At 45.7% G+C, this 20,027-nt stretch overlaps 1 protein-coding gene across 1 annotated transcript; it reads right to left on the bottom strand.

Annotated features, from left to right (window-relative positions):
- Positions 1 to 5,066: 5,066 nt before the first annotated feature.
- RBM22 (RNA binding motif protein 22) lies at positions 5,067 to 16,423 on the bottom strand. Its single transcript, XM_055143397.1, has 11 exons — positions 16,303 to 16,423; positions 15,989 to 16,042; positions 15,061 to 15,090; positions 14,425 to 14,557; positions 12,478 to 12,578; positions 12,194 to 12,366; positions 10,619 to 10,819; positions 8,290 to 8,454; positions 7,230 to 7,318; positions 6,947 to 7,075; positions 5,067 to 6,197 (listed from the first exon to the last, which is right to left on the bottom strand). The coding sequence occupies exons 1-11, from the start codon at positions 16,354 to 16,356 to the stop codon at positions 6,067 to 6,069; spliced, it is 1,260 nt and encodes a 419-aa protein (XP_054999372.1). The 5' UTR covers positions 16,357 to 16,423; the 3' UTR covers positions 5,067 to 6,066.
- Positions 16,424 to 20,027: the final 3,604 nt, after the last annotated feature.

Below are 20,027 nucleotides of genomic sequence, written 5' to 3' on the forward strand. Positions count from 1 at the left end.
TTTCTCTTTACCTTGATTACATTCCAGATTTCAACACACAACTCACTATTGTTGTTAGAGTTTCAAAACAGATTCACTATTTTTGTTGGAATTTATCCCCCAAGAATACAGCTCTATTAACAAGGAAATATTTGATAATAAGTTTTCCACTGATGAGAATGAAGAGACAAAATGTTGCGCGGCCGCGGTAGCGGCCACGCGGTTTACAATTTCTGTGTTCTAGTAATTAAGTCCGCAGAGATTTAAGTTGGAAAATGAACCATTTCCCTTCCTGGAACAGCATGTAGCAAAAGCTTAGTTCACAGTCTCCATACATGGGTGCAAGCACTTGCTGGAACCCCAAATCCTAAAGCTGTCTCTGGTTCCCGCTCGTTCCACATCCACCGGCTGTGCAGAGGCATGGGCACCCGGGCCGAAACTCGGCCGGAGCCAAGCACCGGCCCCGACTGGGACTGCCCCAACATCCATTCTTTTTTTTTTTTTTTCTTTTTTTAAAATTTTTTTAAAAATTTTAAAATTTATTTATTTTTAATTAGAGAATCACCGTGAGGGTACAGTTACAGATTTATACACTTTTGTGCTTATACTTCCCTCATACAAAGTTCGGGAACCCATCCCTTCACCAGTGCCCATTCTCCACCACCCGTAAACCCAGTGTCCCTCCCACCCTCCCCAATCCCATCTCCCCCCCACCCCACCCTGCCACTGTGGCAAGGCATTCCCTTCTGTTCTCTCTCTCTAATTAGCTGTTGTGATTTGCAATAAAGGTGTTGAGTGGCCGCTGTGCTCAGTCTCTAGCCCTCATTCAGCCCGCAACTCCCTTCCCCCACATGGCCTTCGACTACAATGTAGTTGGTGATCGCTTCTCTGAGTTGACCTTTCCCCGGAACGTGAGGCCAGCCTCGAAGCCATGGAGTCAACCTCCTGGTACTTATTTCTACAGTTCTTGGGTGTTAGTCTCCCACTCTGTTATTCTATATACCATAGATGAGTGCAATCTTTCTATGTCTGTCTCTCTCTTTCTGACTCATTTCACTCAGCATGAAACTTTTCATGCCCATCCACTTAACTACAAAATTCTTGACCTCCTTTTTTCTAACAGCTGCATAGTATTCCATTGTATAGATGTACCAAAGTTTCCTCAACCAGTCATCCGTTCTGGGGCATTCGGGTTTTTTCCAGATTCTGGCTATTGTAAACAGTGCTGCGATGAACATACATGTGCAGATGTTGTTTCGATTGTACTTTTTTGCCTCTCTGGGATATATTCCCAGCAGTGGTATTGCTGGGTCAAATGGGAATTCAATATCTAATTTTTTGAGAGTCGTCCAAATTGTTTTCCAGAAGGGCTGAACCAGTCGGCATTCCCACCAGCAGTGAAGAAGGGTCCCTTTCTCCCCACATCCTCTCCAACAGCGGTTGCTTTTGTTCTTTTGGATGTGTGCTAGTCTCTGTGGTGTGAGGTGGTATCTCATGGTTGTTTTGATCTGCATCTCTCTGATGATTAGTGATGCAGAGCACTTTTTCATGTGCCTTTTGGCCATTCGTATTTCTTCCTTGGTAAAGTTTCTGTTCATTTCTTTGCCCCATTTTTTGATGGGGTTGGATGTTTTCTTCTTGTAGAGTTCAACCAGTGCTTTATATACCATTGATATCAACCCCTTATCTGATGGGTATTGTGTAAATATCCTTTCCCATTCTGTGGATAGTCTTTGTATTCTGGTCACTGTATCTCTTGCGGTGCAGAAGCTTTTTAGTTTAATGTAGTCCCATTTGTTGATCTCTGTTTTTACTAGATTGCTTAGTTCCGTGTCACCTTTGAAGATACCTTTATCTTCAATATCGTGGAGGGTTTCGCCGACCTTGTCTTCAATGTACCTTATGGTTTGTGGTCTAATGTTGAGGTCTTTAATCCATTTTGATCTGACTTTTGTGCATGGTGTCAGGTCAAGGTCTAAACCCATTTTTTTGCATGTGGTTGTCCAGTTGTGCCAGCACCATTTGTTAAAGAGGCTTTCCTTGCTCCACTTCACATCTCTTGCTCCCTTATCAAAGATTAGATGGTCATACATTTGGGGTTGTGTGTAGGGATATTCCACCCTGTTCCATTGGTCTACAGCTCTGCCTTTGTTCCAGTACCATGCTGTTTTAATTGTTACTGCTTTGTAGTAAAGTTTGAGGTTGGGGATGGTGATGCCTCCCATCATCTTTTTCCCAAGAATTGTTTTAGCTATCCTTGGACGTTTGTTATTCCATATGAATTTTAGGATTGCTTGATCCATTTCTTTGAAGAGTGTCATGGGTATATTTATAGGGATCGCATTGAGTCTGTATAATGCTTTAGGGAGTATTGCCATTTTGACAACATTGATTCTCCCTATCCACGAGCAGGGTATATGTTTCCAGACCTTTACAAAGAAAACTACATAACATCCATTCTTGATTTTAAAAAAACCTCAACAAAATCAGGGTGAACCTTTTTCAAAAAGAGTAATAATGGCCATCTATGACAAACGTGCAGCCAGTATAACTCTCAATCCTGGCTCTGTGCTCAGGAGTCACTGCTGGTGGTGTTTGGGACTGGAATGGCCACACACAAGGCAAGTGCCTTAACCCCGTATTATTTCTCCAGCCCTATCAAGATGCTTTAAGTATCGCTTTTAAAGGCAGCAAGCAAGTCAGAGACAGCACAGGGGTTAAGGTGCTTCCCTTGCATGCTGCTGACCCCAGCACTTCACAGGGTCTCCCAGCTGTGCCAGGGATATCCCTTCTGGCTGTGAACCAACCCCCTCTATCACCCTCACCCCCCACAAAGCAATAACCACGTTCATTAGCTGTCTGTGATTCCAGGGGTAGCCCTAAGGCAAAGCTGACAGGTGCGTCACATAACCATCAATGTCGCGCTGACCCTGCTCTGAGACCACAGGTGTGCCTGATTCGACCCCCACAAAGGCTCATATTTCAGGTGCCTGCGTCAGAGGCTTATTAGAGACTGCTTTGAACTAGCTATGCTTGTGGTCATTAAGAATTGTTTAGTGGCCTCAGACATCCCAACAGAAGAAATGGGGCGTATTTCACACCCAATAAAGACTGAAGCCCTTATTTCTTTTTCTAGTAGTACGGCATCTACTCTTGCCAACATCTATCTACTCCACCAGAACATAGCTGTGAATCTCTATTTCGGTGTCCACTTTTCTCTCCATTTTCCACACCTTGTTTTGCCCTTCCCTCACTAGAAGTTCCCAGGTTCTTGGATTTCTGATATTTTCGGAGTCATTTCTCAAAAAAAAAAGGATCAGTAACACTTAGTTTGGTTAACACAGGTGGCTGACTAAAATGTTAGTTTTTCTTGCACTTTGCCTCTAGGTGGACACTGCTGGTCCTGGAAGTCAGGAACTATTGTTTTTTTAATTTTCATTTTTTTTAATTGAATCACTGTGATTTGTTACAAAGCTTTCATGATAGTTTCAGTCATACAGTGTTCCAACACCCATCCCTCCACCAGTGCACATTTCCCACCACCAATATCCCCTGTATCCCTCCTGCCACCCCACCCCCCACCTCCACCCCCCAGCCTGCCTGACACACTCTCTCTACTTTTGGACATTATGGTTTGCAATACAGATACGGAGAGGCCATCAGTTTGGTCAAGTTTGCCCAAGCTCTGCCAATGAATCGGCACTGATTCACAAAGGCCATCCTTCCATCCTGTTGCCCGTCCGAGACCTGAGTGGAGCAGAGATGAGTCATTCTAAACTCCCTCTCCTTCGAGTCTATTTTGGGTCCCAGTATCTCACTGGCTTGGCTCAAAACGTCACTCACATCTCATGCTGTTGCTCCAGAGTCACTGTGTAAGGGCGCTTGAAACATGGAGAAGGGTTGGAGGAGGCAAGGTGTTCCTACCAGAAAGGCATCCGAACTTAGGGAGTCTGACCCCAAGGTCTTTCAGCCAGCTTATAAAAAACAGGTTTATTATGCTGAGATTTTGACACCTTGAGAGTAATACTAGGTGTTGTAGTAAATTCCCATCTTAGCAGCTTACTAGAAAACCAATGTTTCGTATCACAATACTGTCCTCAAAGTGGTGGCAGAGGAGCCCTCCACGTCTCTGCGCTCTTGCAGGAACCAGCCTGCAGTCAGCATCGGAGCTCACAGGCCTCAGGGTGTTGCCACAGACCAAACCTGGCAATGGAAATACTTTCTTAAAGGTCATGCCCCAGTTATGTGCCCCAGAGGAAAAGGAAATGAATGTGTTAGGAACCTAAATACTTTCAGCTTGAACCTTCCGCTATTCTGATTTACTTGAGACTGAACATCACCCTGAACTCCAACATACTAGTTTATGCCTTAAAAAACTCCCGAGAAGCTGTTATATGGCATCTTCTTATTTTTTTTTAAAAAGGTGGCATTGAATTGGCTTCATTAAAAAAAGGTTTTTGGGTAAATTTTGACTGTTTCCTTTTATGGGGGAAAGGGCCACACCCAGAAGTGCTGAGGCTACTCCTGGCTGTGCTTAGGAGCACCCCTGGTGGTGCTTGGGGGATTACAGACAGTGCCAGGGATCAAACTGCAGTTGGTTGCATGGAAGACTTACTTCCTTTTAAAATGACTTGAAGACAGCCTCCTTTAACCCTACCGGGGAACGAAGCCAGGGTCCTACAGGAGACCCAGAATCTGCCACCACAAAACATCTCCAGCCCCCTAGGATGACTTTTCCATGGTGCTGAGGGAATACAAAGATACAAAGCAAACGCTCCATCACTGAGCTACATCCCATCCTGCCCTGTCCTCTGATGGCGTTTAAAAGCTGTAATTTATCAAGCATGGCAGACTCTGCCTAATGCCTCCTGTACATCTATTACCTTGTTTCAAACTTCACAATTAGCCTTTGATACAACTACTTAGAAGGCCCGAGCCTTTGTAACACCATGGAATGGATAAAGATTTAAAAAAAAAAAAATCAAATCAATTCTTGATTTAAATCAAATATAAATAAAACTAACTTCTAACGTGTTTCGAACTATAGCCTCAAAGAATAGACAAAACAAAAAATGGAGCCTAAGACATTTGGAAAATTGACCCGTTTTAATTTTTTTAAAAACAAAAAACCAACACATCAAATTATTTTACCACCTACAATTCAGTTAGCTCCAAATATTCTAAGACTGAACAGTCTCCTGCCAGAAGCAGGGGATTAAACTGAGAGCCCGAGTACACAAGCAGTGACCGCTAACGGCCGGAGTTCCAGCAGGGAGTCCCACGTCTTCTGCTCAAACACTCTCCAATTCATTTTCATGTCAGTTTGTGAATGTTTAATAAGAAGTTCTTTACATCATTTCATCCCAGGCACCGGGTTTCTTCAATGATACACACTCCAGGATATTTATTTTTCCATCCAATTGACAGGAATAAGAACTTTAGTTTTTGTCTCTTTTTGGTGTCGTAGAAGTAAAATTATCAGTAATTCCGTTAGGCAGAAATGAGGAAAAGAGAGGAGAGGAAAGACCTGGATTATGCTGGGTGCTGGTTCCGACTTGCCTTTCTGAGATGTGACTTCAAAGTGCTCAATCACACTAAGGTCACTACAATGATTAGTACGAGAAATCTTTGTTTTAGATGATACATTTTTAGATGATAAAAAGGAAAATACCCAGTGGATATAAAAATGATCAAAAAAAATTTTTTTTGGAATTTTTTTAACCACAGGCCAATTTTCTCCCCCCATACCCCACAAAGATACAAAACGAGTATTCAATTGGGATGGTAACTCAAGAGTTGGACTTTCCGATTCACACAGTTCCTACTTCCCATGGAGACGAGGGGAAGTGACATTAGGTCTATTAGTAATGTCTAGCAGAAACCAGATGTGTTGAGGGCAGCTTATCTGCAGTCCATCAATCCTCTGAATACATGGAGGAAAGTATGACTGTCCAACTGCCCACATCTGAACATATGCAGCTACCATGGAAACTACAAAGGAAGGAAAAATATATTTATTCCAAGGTTCATTTACTGGGATTTTCATGCGCCTTCTTTTCTGCAGAGCCTCAGAATGGGGAGAATGCGCTAGGGGCTGCTGTGTTTCCCGGCATGAGCTCCCATCCTCTGAGGGTCCTGAGAAGGATAATGGATTGGTCCTGGAGCCCTCATGAAAGGAGGAGGTGGTCCCATTGGATGGAACATGTGTGGCCCAAAACCTGCAATGGAGAGGACAGACTTGTTAGGATTCCAATTCCCTTGACACTCTACAAATCTCTAATCTAAGTCTCAATCACCAACACATAAATCAGGTTGACTGATGCATTAAGAAATATCTGTCCCCAAGGCTTGTGTAGAAATGTTACCTATATTACTGGGTTTTAGAAACCTTTGCACTAAGTCAAACTTACAAAAACACTCTACATTCCTCAAGGGACCTAAAGTGTTATCGTCTGCACCTGTTAGCCACCAAAAATGATTATCCTATGAGGACTCAATCAGAATTAGAAGGCAAGAAATGAGGTTTTTCAAGACCATCATTATTACTTAAATACTGCATTAGGGTGGCTGGTGTTCAGAAATCACATAATGTAGCAACTCTGAGAAGGAGAACTGACTACTTGTGATTTACTCACACCGTTTACACAGGAAATGCTATCATTAACTTACATGAAGAAATTTCGCACATTCCTAGGTCCAGAGAATGATCTATCTAAATTTTACCAAATAATGACACGCTACTTTGGATAGCTGGGGAAACCTGTACATACATTAGGATTTTTAGAAAACTGGCAACTTCTTCCTCTTCACAGGCCAGGAAAATCATCTGAATATAGATGTCTGCCTACAGACTTCTATAGGGAAGCTCAAAAGACTTAGACGTGTTAGATTTAACGGTGAGGCGTGTACATAGAACTCTCAGGTGGTTCTCCCAGTAACGCACTTGGACCTACTAAGAAGACATTACCTGGAGGCGGGGGAGGGGCAATGCCAGGGGGTGGCGGCAGGGCAATGTTCACCACAGCTGGAGGGCCACTTGGGGGTAGGTTGAAGTAGTTGGCAGAGGATTCTTCTTCTGCAGGAGGAGGAGGAAGTGCTGGAGAAGAGAAAACAGTCCACAGTCAGGAGGTGAGAGGCAACAGTGATGTGGGCTCCATCACTCCAAACGCAGGGGGTCCTGCTGAGGGCCAAGGATGAGGGCAGGCTGAGCACCTGAGGCTCTAAGGAGCAGGGTAGGCATCTGCACTGACCTCCTGGCAGTCCTGGGACAGGCTCCAGCTTGATCCCAGACTCTGTGGTTCCGTCCTTCTCCTTTTCTTTCCCTCTAGCTGCCTGGGACCTAGGAAGCAGACACTGGCTTTCACACCGGCCCCACCTTCTCTCATACCTCTACTTCTCGTTTCCAAGCCCCGTGAAGTGCCTTCACTCCTGGTCTCCTCTTCCGTTAGCAGCATTTCCCCGTAAGTGCCACAGTGCTGAGGGTCTCAGGGAAAGGTTTTGTGCGGTCAGTAAGGGTTCAGAACAGGCCAGAATTCTGAGGGCTAGGAGCGTGCTTCATCAGCACATGGCAAACACTCCTGAAGCTTTAGTGCCACGAACGCAACTTCCCTGCTTCCAAAGGAGACACAGGTTCCCCCTGGGACTTTCAGAACATTTACTTGCATCTATTTTTCTAATATAACGATCGCTTTCAAGCTATTCTTCCATGTATAATTTCTATCTACCTTCTTGCTCTGCCATTAGGCTTGGCTTATACTAGTCACGAAGCACACAAACCTTGGAAGAAGCATGTTACTCTAAGAACATTCGCATAGCAGGATTCTCCAGATGTTCACAGCAATGAAATACTGAAGCAGCCTTTCCCAAAGTGAGCGAAACTAGCTCCCCACCTGACCCCGTCCCCGCTCTACAATGGGAATGATCCAGGGGCAGTTGTAGCCTTGGGTGCAACAAACCCACTTGAAGAAAGTGGATACCCGGAGCAGCATGAACGGTATTTCTGCTAGCAAGGGGTTGAAAGACCAAGCAAATCTGGGAGCCCTGTGTTATAGAATTAGTTTTTAAAGCACCAAACCTTCAGGACCACCTGGGAATGGCCCACAGGGTCCTTCACACTGCTGGAAAATAGATCTATTATACATGCAACTTTCTGCAACTTTCCTAAGTTGCTGATACACGTAACAGTAAATATGTATATAACATTATTAAAGGGTCTGTTGATTTAAACCAAATATGTTACTAGTTTCCAGAAAGTGAAACAAATTCTGAAAAACATCTATAAAATCATTTTAAAATAGTCTTAATTCTCACCTTCCCCATTTCACATTGAGCCTACGGCCATTGACGATCAGCTTATTAAAGGACTTCTCAGCAGCAACCTCTGCAGCCTGCCTCGTGGCAAACTGAATGAAAGCACACTGCTGTCTCTGCACAACAGTGATCGTCCGGATCTCTCCAAACTGATAGAAGTGATTCCTGAGGAAACGGAGAAAGCAAAGAAGCAGAGTGAGCAGACGTTACGAGGAAGCAAAATTAAAAAAATGGTACAAACAATACTGGAAAGCAGCTGGGCCCATGGTTATATGCCTGATCACCTGCAAACAGTTCCTCACTAGCAAACTATCACGGATCATGCTGCATACTGAGAGGGGACAAACAATTAAAAAAAAAAAATCTCAGGAATTTTCCCACTAATAAGAGGCATAAGAGCCTGAGCAAAAGCACAGCACGTAGGGCACTTGCCTTGCACGCGGTCAACCCGGGTTCGATCCCCGGCATCCCGTATGGTTCGCCATACACTGCCAGGAGTGATTCCTGAGTGCAGAGCCAGGAGTAACCCCTGAGCACAGCCGAGTTTGGCCCAAAAATAAAAGAAATAGAAAAAGAGAAGAAATGAGGTATGAGTAAAGGATATTACCCCAGACTGGGTTTGAAAAATGATACTTCCACATACTAAGAATATTTCAATTTTTTTAAGGTTCTAAAAAAAGAGGAAGAAAAGGAGAAGAGGAGGCAGGGAAAATATAAATCCTGTATCTTATCTAGTTCAGTGGTTCTCAACCTTCTTATTATATCTGATCAGCACCCGTCACTGAAAGCCACTTGTCTAGTTTACTCTGAGTCTTTAAACTAGAGTCTATAAAATAGAAATATGCTACCAAAAGCAGATTATAAATATTTAAGAATTTTTTTTCTAATAATGGAACAAATCATTCCCATCACCACCTGTTCAAGTATCTCATCTAATCAAGCAAAATACAGGTCAAGAGTACGAACTTACCAGATACAATTCTTTTTTGTAATTTACCCTGCAGCGCTTGGGGAACTATAGGAGGTGCTGGGGATTGAACCCAGATTGGCCGCATGCCAGGCAAGCTCCCTACTTGCTGTACTATTGCTCCAGCCCAACACCAAAATCTTTTAAAGTCAATGATTTGAGCTGGAGAGTACAGTGGATAAGACACTTTCTCTGCACACGGTCAACCGGAAGTTCAATCCCTGGCGCTGTATATAGTCCCCCAAGTGCCACCAGGAATGACTCCTAAGCACCGCCAAGAGCACATCCTGAACATCACCAGATGTGTCCCCAAGGAAAAAAAGGACAAGAATTTAGGGCTGGACAGAGATAACTCAATGGACTTAAGTACAAGCACTGAATACAAAAGGCCTGAGTTTGAGTCCAGGCACTACCTGTGTATCCTGAGAACTACTAAGAATAGCTTCCACCACTACCAGGTATGGCCTCAAACCCAAAAATACAACAACAAAAACCTAAATGAATAGCCAACAAGGGGCAATCGAAAACCTAAATGAATAGCCAACAGTGGGTGGCGTGGCTGACCCAAGTTCAATCCCCGGCACCTCATATGGTTCCATAAGCACCGCCAGGAGTAATTCCTGATGCAGAGCCAGAAACAAGCCCTGAGCATCACCAGGCGCACACCTGCCCATCCCCAGCCTCCCAAAGCTGCAACAATTTAAAGTGTTAAGAGCTTTGCCATTGCAAATCTTCCCCCTACTTCACTCTCATTAGATACTGATCACTTAAATTGTGCCCTCCCTTAAAATTTTTAGTCGGCTAGTAGGTCAAACAGAAACTTGTAATTATCACCATAGGCAAGGTAGACAAAGCAATGTAATGTTGATGAACAGTACAACTCTGATGGGCACAAGGCCTAGTGCACACACTGTGCAAGCAGGAGACCTTCGTGTGACTCCTGGGATCACACGGTTCCCCCAAGCATCGCAGGGAGTGGCCCTGGAGTAACGTGCCAGGAGTGGCCTCTAAGCACCAGAGGATGTGGTCCCCAAACCAGAACTCTAGCCTCATGATACTAAATATACAGTGGCAAAATGTATGCGGTTGGAGTGATAGCGCAGCAGGCATACAGCAGGCAGGGCTCCTGCCTTGCACGCAGCTGACCCAAGTTCCATCCCCGGCATTCCTTATGGTCCCCCGAGCACTGTAGGGAGCGACTCCTGAGTGAAGAGGCAGGAGTAACCCTGAGCATCGCCAGGTGTGACCCAACACAAAACAGCAAAATGTACGAAGTTACAATACTTGCCTACATTTTTGTGAAGAAATCATTCCAGGATCATATTAAAAATAAAAAATGTCCATTAAATTATATCCACAAACCTTAGGTCTGTCTCAGTAATGGTATCCCCCAGACCACCAACATAGAGTGTGGTGATAGTCTTATCCTCTGGCGGGTCCAGACGGGGCATTGTTGATGCTCTCTTTAAAAGTTTGTCTGCCACAGGGTCATTGATCCCATAGTACCGGTCTTTAATATTCTGATCAGCCAGGGGGTCATCTGGATCTGTGGGCTTCTCATGTCTAGTTCAAGAAAGAACAATAGTGAAACAAAAAGGTAAGCAAAGGGGAGACATTTAGAAATATTTCATCTCCTCAGTGACAAAGTCTCAAGTACAATGCTTTTTGAACTAAAAATCATAGCCATATCAAAATACAGTAAAAATAAAGCTAGTATCAGTAGGACATGTCTCCTAAAAGCCATTCAAGTATCCATCTACTAGTTTTATTATAAAAGAACAGTTTTTAGCACAATCTACCCCCCAAATCACGGCTATTATCTCTACTATTATTTCTACAGTTTAACCTGAGTTCTCAGTCTCTTGTTTAAGCTATGGAACCAATCTTAAGAAAAGGTATACTTGAGCCCTGGGAATGGCTCAGTTACCAAAGGCAACTGCCTTGCAAACATGAGATTGTGAGTTTGATTCCTGGGACCACCCAGGGGCACCTTGGGTCCCTGCGCTCTGGGTTCTCAAGTGCCACAACAGCATGCAATCTCTGCACACCTAGCTGTGTATGTGCACAATGAAGAGTCTGCGATTCCCAGCAAGCACCAAAACTAATGCTGTGCAAGCACTGTGCCCGGAAGTGGTGCTCCCAGAATGAAAGCACTGCAGCGACTCCCATGAGCTCAAAAACCAAAACGGCTATGAACACAACTAAATGAGTATGAACCCTGTTAAGCAAGGGTGCACCTCCCTGTAAAACACTGCAGTCCCCTGAGAGGACTATGACCAAGTGTGCAAACACAACTAAGTATCTGTGACCCCTGGTCACGGCCAACGACAGCAACAAAGAGAAGGGGGAAACATTAAGGAAAATCATATTCCGTAAAAGAAAGAAAAAGCATCTACAGGGGTAGGACATCTGCCATGCACAGGCAGACCCCGGTTTAATCCCCAGCACCCCATATGGCCCCAAGCCTGCCAGGAACGATCCCTGAATACAAACCCAGGAGTAAACCCAAGCACAGCCAGGTGTGGTCCTAAAACCAAAAAAAAAAAAAAGTGTGTGGACTTTATTTTATTGCTGAGGGTAGGTTTTAAGTCAAGAACCAGTTAAGAATTCCTAATCCAGAGCTGGAGAGATAGCAGTTAGGGTGCTTGCACTCAAATCAATCCCAGTTTGATCCCCAGCTCCTCATAGGGAGCACCCCCCCCCCAGTCCTACCTCCTGCAGTGATCTCTGAGCAAAGCCAGCAGTAGTCCTGAACACTGCGGCGTATGACCCCAAAACAAAAAAGGAAAATCACGTCTATTATGTGGCTCCATGATTTCGTTTGATGTAATACATACTGCACTAGTAACATACACCTTGTAAAGCAGAACTAGTCTGAGACAGCATTTTCCACATCTAAGCAGGAACCAAGTACTGAAAACGGGGCTGAGCTCTTGCCTGTATGGACACTCCTCTCCTCTCTTACACTCTCCTTTCACCCAGAAGGAGCAAATATGGGGTCGATTTCTTTTATAATAAGGTGTGGTCCGCGCCAGCTTGAGAAGCATATCACTGGTGGAAGTGGCTTTCCCGAGCATGCCGACAGGCCGTGTTCCATCTGAATTAGAAATCTATACAAAGATAACAAATCAAAAAAAGGTATGTTACATAAGCCGTGTCAAACCACTAAGATGCTTTTATTAGCAAATTGAAACAATGGCATGAAGGAAGTGGCAGCATACCTCTCTCTCCATATTCTGCGTGTAGTACTCTTTGTTGACATCTGACTTGGGCATATCGTCCTTAAACGACAGCCCTGCATCACGAACCTGGATGGGCAGGCCTGGTACCAAGGACAGGGGAAAAGAAGGTCACATTCTGACAGACATTCTGACAGACATTCCGACAGCCAGCCAGAGCAATAGTATTTGATCCTCGGCACCCCCAGGAGGAATCTCTATGTGCAGCAACAGGAGAGAGCTCTGAGCACTGCCAGGTACCAGCCCAAAACCAAAACAATAAATAAAATACTCAGAAGACTGGTGTGACAATACAGTGGGTAGGATGTTTGCCTCACACGTGGCCATTATGGGTTAGATCCCTGCACCCCATTTAGTCCCCTGACAACCACCAGGTGTAATTCCTGAGTTCGGAGTGTGTCCCCAAATCCAAAATAAATAAACATTCACACAGAACAGGCACATGGGGAACATCCACACAGAACAGGCACATGGGGAACATCCACACAGAACAGGCACATGGGGAACATCCACACAGAACAGGCACATGGGGAGTACCCACACAGAACAGGCACACGGGGAACATCCACACAGAACAGGCACATGGGGAACATCCACACAGAACAGGCACATGGGGAACATCCACACAGAACAGGCACATGGGGAGTACCCACACAGAACAGGCACATGAATATCCACGCAGAATAGGCACATGGGGAACATCCACGCAGAACAGGCACATGAGCACAGCATCAGTTTCCCTTCTCCACTTTCCTATTTGGTTCCAGACATTTTCTCATTGTTACTTGAAGTCTTGAATAGCACCATGCAAGTATTGTTACAGTCTATTCAACTTCCAAATTGAATCAGTCCTGAATCTGATCAAGTGACTATTTTAGGAAATCTTGTATTTTTTCCTCTTCAGAGTGGACATAAGCAACCAACAAAACATAGAGATAAACAAGGTACGTGTTCAAGGAGAGCACATATTTGAAGAGCAAGCTAGACGATCTTAGGGATGAACAAACTGAGGTTATAGTCATATTTGGCCTGAAATAATATATTTAGCTACTATATCCCATTTCACTTAAAGTAAAGGTAAAACTGGTCCAACTCTAGGCTGGTTCTATAGAGTCAGTCTCTGGACAGCCACAGTTCTAAGGGTTAATGAATTCCAAAATTCCAAGACACCTTAAACCAACATGTAAATATTAAATAATACGGGGCTAGGATAATTAAGAGTAACTTTCTGGTGGCCAGAGTGATAGCACAGTGGGTAGGGCATTTGCCTTCAATGTGGCCCACCTGGGTCTGATCTCCGGTATCCCTTATGATCCCCTGAGCACCACCAGGAGTAATTCCTGAGTGCAGAGCTAGGAGTAATGCCTGAGCATCTCGGGTGTAAAGCCAAAAGAAAAAAAGTTAACTTTCTGAACTTAACATATATAGAGTAACTCATTTTCCTTTTCACTCTTTGATACTAAAAAAGATCCTAAACCCAGAAACAGAGAGAACAATGCCTTTACCTCATGTTCTATACAGAGCTGTGAAAAAGGGTAATTTACGCCAAATATAATTAATTTCAACTTATGAATGTTAGTTACCAATTAACGATACTTATTAATTCCAACTTTGCTAAAATGAACTGTTAAAAGAGAATATGGTTCTCCTTTTTCTGGGAAAAACAGACTACAGCGACAGTTCACAGTGGAGCTAGAAACAGAGACAGAGTAGGAAGGGCAGCAGGAGAGACTGTGCTAATGCCTGGAGGACCATCTCTGCCCATTTTCCAATCTACTAGACATGGCTAGGGTGTGGCTCAGTGGCAGGTCACCTGCCTTGCATGTGTGAGGCCCTGGGTTCATACAGGGCACTGCTGAAAAAAAACAACTTAGAGCCAAGAATAAAAACAACTTCATTTGCACCAATCTACCAAACAGAGGGACATACCATACTCAAGGTCCAACAGGCAGGTCTGGCAGACATTCTTCAGTTTGCTGCAGGTCTGGCACACTTCGGTCTTCTTGAAACGCATACGAACCCCAGGACACCAGCGAAATACTGTGAATGGTCTGGCACAAATCTTTAAATCAAAATAAGAGCCAGAGTGTTACTAGTCCTGACCTGGACAAACAATTCAGGGGTTTAATAAAGACGGAGAAGTCAGAGATGGGGTCCTTGCCTTCTCAGCTAAGACGCTCATATTCAGAGATGTATGGCACTTGGTATAAAACTGCAGGGAGTCAAGCCCGAGCCATAGGACACTGAATAGGGTGCCTGCCTTGCATAGGGCTGCCCTGGGTTCCTCCCCCAGCACCCTGTTTGGTCCCCTGAGTCCCACCAGGGGCTGATATCTGAGCACTGCCAGGTGTGACCCAAAACCAAAAATTGCAGGGAGTTCAAACATCATCCAGGCCATTAAAGGGCTCACAGGTTTTGGGGAGTATTGAGAGAGGTGACGGTGTTGATAGTACAGGAAATAAGGCCCCCACCTGGCCATTCTAGCACTCATGGTAGTACCTAAAGGCCTCGCCCTCCCCCCAACAAATAAACGGCTCAGTATCATATCACTCAGCACACACTTACTTTGCATTCCTTTCCATACTTCTCTTTGGTCTGAAATAGAAAAGAACTGTAATTAAAGGAAAAAAACGTAGGAGGCCAAGAGAGTGTAAATTCTCCTAGGTAATGTATCTGTTAAAACCCTAACGGATGCAATACCAGGTAAGTATGTGTCTTCTCACAGCTACAATTCTTATTAGCTTTGGGAGTATTAAAATTCTAATAGTTTCCATAGCCCCTGATACAAAGTTTAATCAGAAGGCTATCACTATAGTTTCCTTGTGCTGGCTCCCAATGGGCCATTCAAGGTCCTGAATGCAGCGGCTGGAGAGACAGTACAGCAGTGAAGGCTGCTTGCCTGGCCTGCAGCTGATCCTTGCTCAATACCCAGCACCAAATATCGTCCCCAGAGCACAGAGCCAAGAAGTGCCAAGCATCAAGAGTCATAGTTCCAAAACAAATAAAAAGCGGTTGAACATATCATTCAATGTGTCACTAGCAACACCTCTGGAACCCATCACAGTGCAGCCTGACTATTAAGTGTGAATTGCCACTGATCTTACCCCGACTCGAAAGAACAGAGGCTTACAATCAAGAGTCAAGGCGCAGTGGCCAAAACTCGTCTGCTTAGGAGTTTGGAAACCTAGTTTCTTTTGTCTTGGCTCTCCTCCTTACATCCTGAGGTTCCAGAAATCTCGGAACTCTTGAAAATTCAAACCCCGGCTCTCGTCGCCTCTAATAGACCCACCACCCCCCCAGGTCCCCGCTAGGAGCTAAGCTCCTGCAAGTTCCCCCCACGATGTCCAACTGTGGCTGAGCTTCGGAACGCGAGCGGGGCAGCCCCGGGCACACGGTCCTCGGCCCCGGGCTGGGCGGACGCCGGGTCCCCGGTGCCGGCCCGGCCCGGGCGCGGTGCGTGGACCCCAGCGGCGTCGCGCGCGGCACCACTCACCATCCGGATATACGGGTTTTCTCCAAGACACGTCTGGCACAGAATCGGGAAGTCCTGGTGACAAGGGGGACAGGGTTGGTGGCGGGGCGGCTCGGCGGCCCCCGGGCGGCCGGGGGCGCAGGCGGCGGGCGGCGGGGCGCGCGGGCGGCCGGCGGCCCCGCACCCGGGGCCCTCGCGTCCCGCCCGGCCGCGCCCGCCCCCGCCGCCGGCCCCCGCCCCGCGGCCCCGCGGCCAAGCGCCGCTGCCCCGCCCCGCCCGCGCGCGAAGGCCGGGCCCCGCCGCCCCTCCGCGCCTTTCCCCCGCAGGCTCCTCACCGCATCCTCCCAGTTCTGCCTGTTGTACGTGTTGGAACCCAGCGAGGTCGCCATCTTGAGCGCGTCCGGAGGCGGCGGCAGCTTCCGAGTCGGGACGGACACCGCCACAATCCCGTCAGGCTCCGCGGCAGTGACGTCTTATTTAGGCGCCCCTGCGCGCGCGCGCCCTCCCCTAGGGGCGGGGCTTTTGCGTCCGACGTCACTCCCTGGGTTTGGCTTTTGCTCGCCTGATCTGAATTAGCGATACCAGCTTCTGAGTGTGTGGCTAATGACGGTAGTATATAATACGACGGTTCCTACTTACCCAAACATGTTCTTATTTAGGAAACCAAAGAGCATCCTGGATAACATGTGTTAATAAAAATGTTTTATTAATTCATAACCATTTATGATATCTAGGTATTCTGGAACAATTGATAACTTTAAGTGTATTGTATCTATTGGATAACATAGGATTGTCCTTGCTCCTCCCGCAGGGAGCTTAAGGTTTATTGAGCTACTCCCACAACAGTGCTCCTGAGGCACACTCAATTCCTCCAAGTACTAATAATCCTATATTGCTTTTCTCTTTTCTTTATGTAATTTACATGGTTTATTTGGCAATGTCCTTTTTGTGTAGACATAGGATGATAGTTCGTGCTATGCTTTGTAACATGGGAGTTAATTGACCCCAAAATAATATTTACTGGGGCTGGAGTGATAGCACAGCGGGTAGGGAGTTTGCCTTGCACGTGGCCAACCTGAGTTCGAACTGATTCGATTCCCAGCATCCCATATGGTCCCCTGAGCACCGCCAGGGATAATTCCTGAGTGCATGAGCCAGGAATGACCCCTGTGCATCGCCGGGTGTGACCCAAAAAGCAAAAAAAAAAAACAAAAACAAAAAACCAAAATAATATTTATTGCTGGGCATCCATATTTACTTGACTTAAGCCTCAGTTGCCTTTTGTTCCAAAAGCAGGGTCTCGACGTAGGGACTGGATGTATCCAGGCCAACTTGTAAGCTACCCTGGCATAGAAAGGAGACAAGCTAAGTGTCATAAGTGAAATAAGAGCACGGTCATGTAACAAACTTTGTCATAACCCAAAAAGAAGCAACTGAGTAAGGACCCTGCTGGGGTTAGGAAAGACTAACTTGGTCTGAGGACTGTAGTCTGAAATACATAGGGAGATGTCCCCAGGAAGAGCCAACCTTTAAGCTTAATATATATTTCTTATTGTGTTCATGCAAAATGACTAGAAATATTTTAAGAAGTAAATTTACTATGATTGCTAAAATGGATTACTAGCTGAGGAAAGGAGAGAGCAATACACCTTGGATGGAATCCCGCCCTTGAGCAGATCTAGTAATCTGGAGTGCTAAACCTGCAGATGAGATTTTGTCCTTGAGTTAATCTCCTAGAACTTCCCCTGAAGGAGTGGCTCTACCTCTGTTTGTTGTTAGGACAATGTTTAGCCCCACCTATGTGCACCCCACCCTTCATGATTGCTATATAACTATGCTGTAAGGGGAAAGAAGAGACTTTGGGACTTTGAGGACAAGAATACGATGACTATGAGGAAACTAGAATGATTGAACTATGATGACTGGGACTGCGACTGAAACTACAACTATGATTGTGCAGTAAGGGGAGAGATCAGACTATGCTGGGAAGGACAGAGAAATAAACCAACTATTGACCAGCCTGGGACCCGGGCCCAGTTTCTCTGTTCCTCCGATCCTTTGTCCTTCCGTTGCCATGGGGCAGCCAGGGGAACAGTTCTTGGCCACTGAATGCTCGAGTCCCTCGCGTGCCCACTGTGCCTTTTCTTTGAAACTCACATGTATTCAGTATTTTTGTCACCTCATTTAAATCAAGTTTAGATAAGGTATAACTCCTATATAGTAAAATTTATCGTTTTTACAGAATTTTGCTTACATACTTTCAGCATTAATACAGAAATGCTGTATCAACCCCCAAAATGCCCTTGCCCTTTCTTATTGGATTATAGTCCTAAGCATTTTAGGTTTTATATTGCTTTGTCCCTTCTCCTCCCGCAGGGAGTTTAGGTTCATTGAGTTACTCCCACCTCATTGCTCCCAAGGCACACCCAATTCCTTGGTCACTCCCAATCCTCTGTTTATCTTTAACCTCTCCTTTGTGCTCTTCTTCCCTTGTCACATATATCTCTAAATCAGACACTGTAACTTGTAAGTCAGAGCTTCTGATGGCTCTGGGTTTTGTATATGTAAGTGAAATATTGTTTTTCTCTTTATGTCTTTTGCATAGCTTATTTTTTTTTTGCGTCACACCCGGCGATGCACAGGGGTTGCTCCTGGTTCTACACTCAGGAATTACTCCTGGCGCTGCTCAGGGGACCATATGGGATGCTGGGATTCGAACCTGGGTCGGCCACATGCAAGGCAAATGCCCCACCCGCTGTGCTATCGCTCCAGCCCCTGCATAGCTTATTTTAAAGCAATGTCCTTTTTGTATAGATACAGGAAGATAGTTAATGTTATGCTTTTGTAACATGGGAGTTAATTGACTCCAAATAATATTTATCCTGGTCATCCATCATATTTACTTAAGCCTATTACTCTTATCCTAACACTACCCCGAGGGTAGGTCGCGTAGAGTGCTGCATGGACCCAGGGTAAGCTTTAAACTACCTTGGCTTCGAGAAAAGGATGGCCTAAGCACCATAAGAAGTATGGAGAAAGAGAGAGAGAGAGAGAGAGAGAGAGAGAGAGAGAGAGAGAGAGAGAGAGAGAGAGAGAGAGAGAGAGAGAGAAATGTGCGGATGTGGTGCAGGGAGGGGGAGGGGGCATAGTGGAAGGGAAATGCACATGGATTGATGTTGGAACATTGTAACAGGAACGACTTTGGAACTGTGTATCTCAGGGTGATTAAAAAAAACTGGTGAAAAAGAACAACCAGTGCTGAGTGTTTCAGCAGATGCATTCTCTGAGTTCTCTGAGTGGGGGAGCTCATCCCAAGCCTATGGACATCAGTGGTTAGCATGGCAGCAATTGGGTTCTGCACGTTTTTGACTGCTGGGACTCTGTTGGGGGGGGAATGATGGGTTCACCCACCCGGATGCGGGTTGTCCCAGTGAATTCAGCCTGGTGCGGGGTGTGGAGGCATCTCTGCTGCTTGTTGCTCTCTTCAGAGACTTATTTGTGAGACTCTGGATCATGGCCAGAGGCCTCGGTTCCTTGGCCTGCCTGCCAGGCCCTGGAAGAACAGGGAAATGGGGGGAGATCGCCTATTCCCAACTCAGGGTGAACTTGTAAATTTCCATCACAAAACCTGCATATCTGATTCATCCGCATGCGTGGGGGCTCATCCTGGGCCGTGGAAGTTGGCCATGAGCCCGGTGGCAATTGGGTTCTGGAGGTTTATGGCTGCGGGGGCTCAGTTGGGGCCGGTGGTAGACTCACCCGCCCCCCTCCAGGGTGCCCAGATGACACAGGATGTGAAGGCATCTATCTCCTCATTGTTGAGTTAAAAATATATATCTTTAACTTTTGAATTTTTTTTATTAGTGAATCACCGTGAGGTACAGTTACAGACTTACAACTTTTCATGCTTGTGTTTCAGTCATACAATGCTTGAGTACCCATCCCTCCACCAGTGCCCATTCTCCAGTATCCCTACCACCCCACCACCCTATTCCTCCCACCCCACCCCGCCTCTGTGGCAGGGAATTCCCTTCTGTTCTCTCTCTCCTTTTGGGTGTTG

Source organism: Sorex araneus, chromosome 6 (assembly GCF_027595985.1).
Source record: "Sorex araneus isolate mSorAra2 chromosome 6, mSorAra2.pri, whole genome shotgun sequence".
NCBI lineage: Eukaryota > Metazoa > Chordata > Mammalia > Eulipotyphla > Soricidae > Sorex > Sorex araneus.

Bases quoted from the DNA above. Each gene is read 5' to 3' on its own strand.
- RBM22 (XM_055143397.1), bottom strand. From the start codon at position 16,356: ATGGCGACCTCGCTGGGTTCCAACACGTACAACAGGCAGAACTGGGAG. The intron at 7,076-7,229 runs GTCAGTGCAGAT...TCTCTTCTCCAG, and splicing joins TGTCCCAGGACTGCCAGGAG to CACTTCCTCCTCCTCCTGCA. The intron at 6,198-6,946 runs GTAATGTCTTCT...TCTCCATTGCAG, and splicing joins TGCCCCTCCCCCGCCTCCAG to GTTTTGGGCCACACATGTTC.